The following is a 4,225-nucleotide window of genomic DNA, read 5'->3' as shown; positions in this document are numbered from 1 at the left end:
GATATTCTCTAACGCAACCGCAGCGTAGCTGTCACAATTGGACACTGGCATCGACACAGACCTTATTAACACTTGTCGGTTGTCCCCCTAATGTCCTTTACCGCAGCAGACACTGAAGGCCCAATCCGGGGTGGCCCACGCAGTCCGTCATACGTCTCTTCAGTGTCCTTTAACCTGGGACTGTTTTGTTTTTCATGACTTTTGACATGTTTGAAAAGTATGGGCCAGTTATTTCGCTTGGCCTCGATCGGGGGGCACGTGACATCCATGCTAGGGGTGGTAACCGGGATCCCTGGCTTACCGTGGTACCTGCCAGGTCTGTCCACTTTGTAATGAGTAAGGGCAGCGTCCCTCATTTGAGGAGATGACCCCACGCTCAGCAAGGCAGACCCCACGTTCGGGCGGCTGGCATGACCGGGCACCGCCTCCGGGTCTGGGGCTCGGCTCGTCTCAAGCAGTGGTGCCGGCTCAGCCCCGCTCCGCTTCTCAGTGGCTCACGGCTCCCCTGAGCACTCGCTTTCGCCCCCGTGGACGTGGTGCTTCCTGGCTGCCCCGCTTCTCTGGGTCGGCCCCTCATTTTCCTTCGTTGGCTCGCGCTCCTGGTCCAAACCCAGCTCTGGTGGCCCGAAGGTGCCCACCCGCCTCTCGAGTCTGTTCTCTCCTCTCTGACCTACTCCCGGCCCATGGCGTCACCATCTGTTAGCCAACCATCCCCAGGGTTTCTGCCAGCTCTGACCTCTTCTGGGGGCTCCGCCCCACTCCCAGCGGGGGCTGGTTTTCTCGGCTCTCCTGCCACAGGGAAGGGCACCCCACCTTCCCATGCCGGATTCTTCCTTTCCCTTTACGACGCTGGTCTCTCAGCGAACCTGCCTGTCGTAACCCAAACGCCTCCCCAGTTTTGCCTGTCCCCCATGGCTCCCACCCAGGTCAGAGGCACCATGTCTCTTGTCTCAGCCTGCACATAGCCCCAAACACACCCCGTCTTTCTGCCCTCCCCGCTCTCCAATCCAGAGATCTTTCCAGACCTGAAGCAGGTTACGCCCACCTCCTCCACCCCACCGCTTAGAGGAAAACAGAGAGGAGGCCCTGCCTGCACCTCAGCCTTGGCGGCCCTGCCCCCAGCCCTGGGCCCTGGATCTTGAACACACCCAGACTGCGCTTCCCTCACGGCAGCGGCTCCTTCTACCCGGACACTTTCCCTCGGATCTGTGCGGGGCTCCCGCGCCTGGAGCTCCCGCTTAGCTTAGCTGCCCGCTCTCGCGCCCCTCCTCAGAGAGGCCCGCTTCCGACTTAGCACCTGTGCTGCTCAAGCGAGCACGAGGCTGCGTTCATACCCAGCCCCAGCGAGCGTCCCTAGCCCCAGCCAGGTGATTCACAAATGGCACCTGTTGACGAGCCCGTTTTTCTCTTACCTTCGAGGCACTAATCGTGATCTGGAAGGACCTCGTTTCCGTCTTGTGTTTTTTCCTTTCCTCCTCCCCTTTCTCTGGCTCCCATACCTGGCGGGAGAGGGAGGCCTTTTCTGCCTTGCTGCTGCCGTCCTGGCCTCCGATTGAGCCTGGGGCCTGCCGCTCAGCGGGCCTTCCCTTCTCCCTGGTCCGAGACCTTCCCTCTCTTTCCGTTTCTTCTGTTTCTTTCCTAATTTCTTCTCTTTTCTTTCTATTTGGTCTTCATGTCGCCTCCTTCATCTGTTGGCCATAATATGACACTGGGGTTTTTGCAATATTCATTTTATTTGTTGACTACATTCTTATGTTTCTTACTTAAATGATTGAGTCAAGCATTTTAAATGTTAAGAACTAGATCACGTGGTTAGCTAGAGCAAGGCACTGGGGAGGGGCTGACGCCACGGCTGCTGTAGACAGCTGTGCGACTTTGAATGACTCTTCGTAAAGTCCTGGGCCTTGGTTTTCTTCATTTGTAAAACGAGGGGGTGGTTGGCCCCTCAAGATGCTACATTCTAGGATGTAAGTTGCTCTTGGTGGTTTTGTTTTGTTTTTTCTTTTTAATCCTTTTTATTGTGGTAAAGTATATAGAACAGAATTTGCCGTCTTAACCATTTTTAAGTGTACGTTTCTGTGGCCTTAAGTACATTCACATTGTTAGGCATTTATCACCACAACCATCTCCAAAACGTCTTCATCTTCCCAAACTGAAACTCTGTCCCCATTAAACACTCGCTCCCCCTTCCCCAGCCCCTGGCACTACCACCTACTGTCGTGTCTCTGAGTCTGAGGACTTGAGGGCCGTCCTGTGAGTGAAATCATGCAGTGTTTCCCTTCTGTGACTGGCCTGCTTCACCGGCCCTCAGTCGATTTTCATCACTAATTTATTCAGTAGGCAGGAAGGTTTCAGCTGCTGTTTGAAGAAACGTGTGTTTTAACTGAGTGGGGGCTTCTCCCTGAGAGAGCACGCGGAGGTGGGTTCGCTGACCCATTGCCACCCTCGTTGTACAGCCAGACAGAACCTTGAGGGAGGGACGTACATGGGTCAGTGTGGTATGGGGAGTTCTGAAGCCTGGGCTGCTGTGGCCGGCAGAGGGCATCACAGGGGACACTGACGATAGGCACACCCTGGTCACGCAGGGCCTCCGGCTGGCCTCTGAAATGCTCTGAGAACCTGGAATGTTGTCTGCATTATGGTGGGTGTTAGAGTGTTAGGGTGAGCTTGGGCTCCATTGGTTCTGAATTGGCACCCCTCTATATGGCCAGTCAGCCCCCCAGGGAATGAGGAGGGCGATGCTGCAGGCTTTCATGGGGGACTCCCGGGGGGCTGGGGCAGGACCCTTACTCTTTCTGGGACCCCCTGTGCTGAGGCAGCTCTAACCTGGCTCTGACTTCCCTCCCTAGATGCTGAAGTTTCGAACAGTCTGTGGGGGCCTGAAGCTCCTGGGCATCCGCCGAAGCTCTGCTGCCCCCGCCACCTCCCCAAATGTCCGGCGCCTGGAGTACAAGCCCATCAAGAAAGTCATGGTGGCCAACAGAGGTGAGCACCCTGGGGCCAACGACAGGAGCCGCGCGTCCAGCCCCAGCCTTAGCGTTCCTCCTCCGCCCCAGCTCCCCGCCATGCCATCTACTCGTAGGACCCAGGAGTCTAACTTCTCATTCCACTGACCCCCACCCCCAGGCGAGATCGCCATCCGCGTGTTCCGAGCCTGCACGGAGCTGGGCATCCGCACGGTGGCCGTCTACTCGGAGCAGGACACGGGCCAGATGCACCGGCAGAAAGCAGACGAAGCCTACCTCATCGGCCGCGGCCTCGCCCCGGTGCAGGCCTATCTCCACATCCCAGACATCATCAAGGTGGCCACGGTGAGCCAGGCCAGGCCAGGCCAGGGGCCTCCGGACGACTGGCACTGGGTGCCATGCCTTCCCGTGCTGTGTCCGGCCCCCACAGCCGGCAGTGCCTGTGACGGATGGGTGGATGGACAGGTGGACAGACAGACGAACGGACAGATGGACAGACGGATGAAGCAAGTGAGGTAGGGGAGACACAAGAGCCACAGGGTTTGGTTGAGGCCCCTGTGACACGCCTCTCCTGCCCCCAGGAGAACGGCGTGGATGCGGTGCACCCCGGCTACGGGTTCCTGTCAGAGCGCGCAGACTTCGCCCAAGCCTGCCAGGACGCTGGCGTCCGGTTCATCGGGCCGAGCCCAGAGGTGGTCCGCAAGATGGGCGATAAGGTGGAGGCCCGTGCCATCGCCATCGCTGCAGGTGAACGTGGCGGGCTGGCCTCGAGGGCGCGCAGCTCCTCAAGGGGCCATCCAGGGAGGGGGCTGGAGGGTTTTGGTGGGGATTCCAGCCTGTGACAAAGACCCCACGTGCCTGCCTGCCACCAGGTGTTCCCGTGGTCCCTGGCACAGACGCCCCCATCACTTCCCTGCAGGAGGCCCACGAGTTCTCTAACACCTACGGCTTCCCCATCATCTTCAAGGCCGCCTATGGGGGCGGGGGGCGTGGCATGAGGGTCGTGCACAGCTATGAGGTAAGCAGGAGCCAGGACTGCGAGGCCACCGCAGAGCAGACCCTGAGGTCTGGGAGCGGTTGGGAGTCACGCCGAGGGGTCCATTGTCTGCTTGGCCTTTACCTGCCCCCAGGAGCTGGAGGAGAACTACACCCGGGCCTACTCGGAGGCCCTGGCCGCCTTCGGGAATGGGGCGCTGTTTGTGGAGAAGTTCATTGAGAAGCCGCGTCACATCGAGGTGCAGATTCTGGGTGAGTGGGGT

At 58.9% G+C, this 4,225-nt stretch overlaps 1 protein-coding gene across 9 annotated transcripts in view; it reads left to right on the top strand.

Annotated features, from left to right (window-relative positions):
- Window positions 1-4,225, top strand: part of PC (pyruvate carboxylase) — a 97,976-nt gene that overhangs the window by 72,225 nt on the left and 21,526 nt on the right. For all 9 annotated transcript variants that reach the window (XM_023535733.1, XM_023535727.1, XM_023535730.1 and 6 more), the window contains 5 exons: window positions 2,850-2,985; window positions 3,127-3,311; window positions 3,548-3,713; window positions 3,839-3,984; window positions 4,097-4,214. In XM_023535733.1, the coding sequence (XP_023391501.1) occupies window positions 2,850-2,985; window positions 3,127-3,311; window positions 3,548-3,713; window positions 3,839-3,984; window positions 4,097-4,214 (751 nt within the window). The remainder of the gene's footprint in view (window positions 1-2,849; window positions 2,986-3,126; window positions 3,312-3,547; window positions 3,714-3,838; window positions 3,985-4,096; window positions 4,215-4,225) is intronic.

Source organism: Pteropus vampyrus, unplaced genomic scaffold (genome assembly GCF_000151845.1).
Source record: "Pteropus vampyrus isolate Shadow unplaced genomic scaffold, Pvam_2.0 Scaffold144, whole genome shotgun sequence".
Taxonomy (NCBI): Eukaryota; Metazoa; Chordata; class Mammalia; order Chiroptera; family Pteropodidae; genus Pteropus; species Pteropus vampyrus.
The sequence above is the reverse complement of the archived record's forward strand: the minus strand, read 5'-3'. Positions and strand labels throughout refer to the sequence as shown.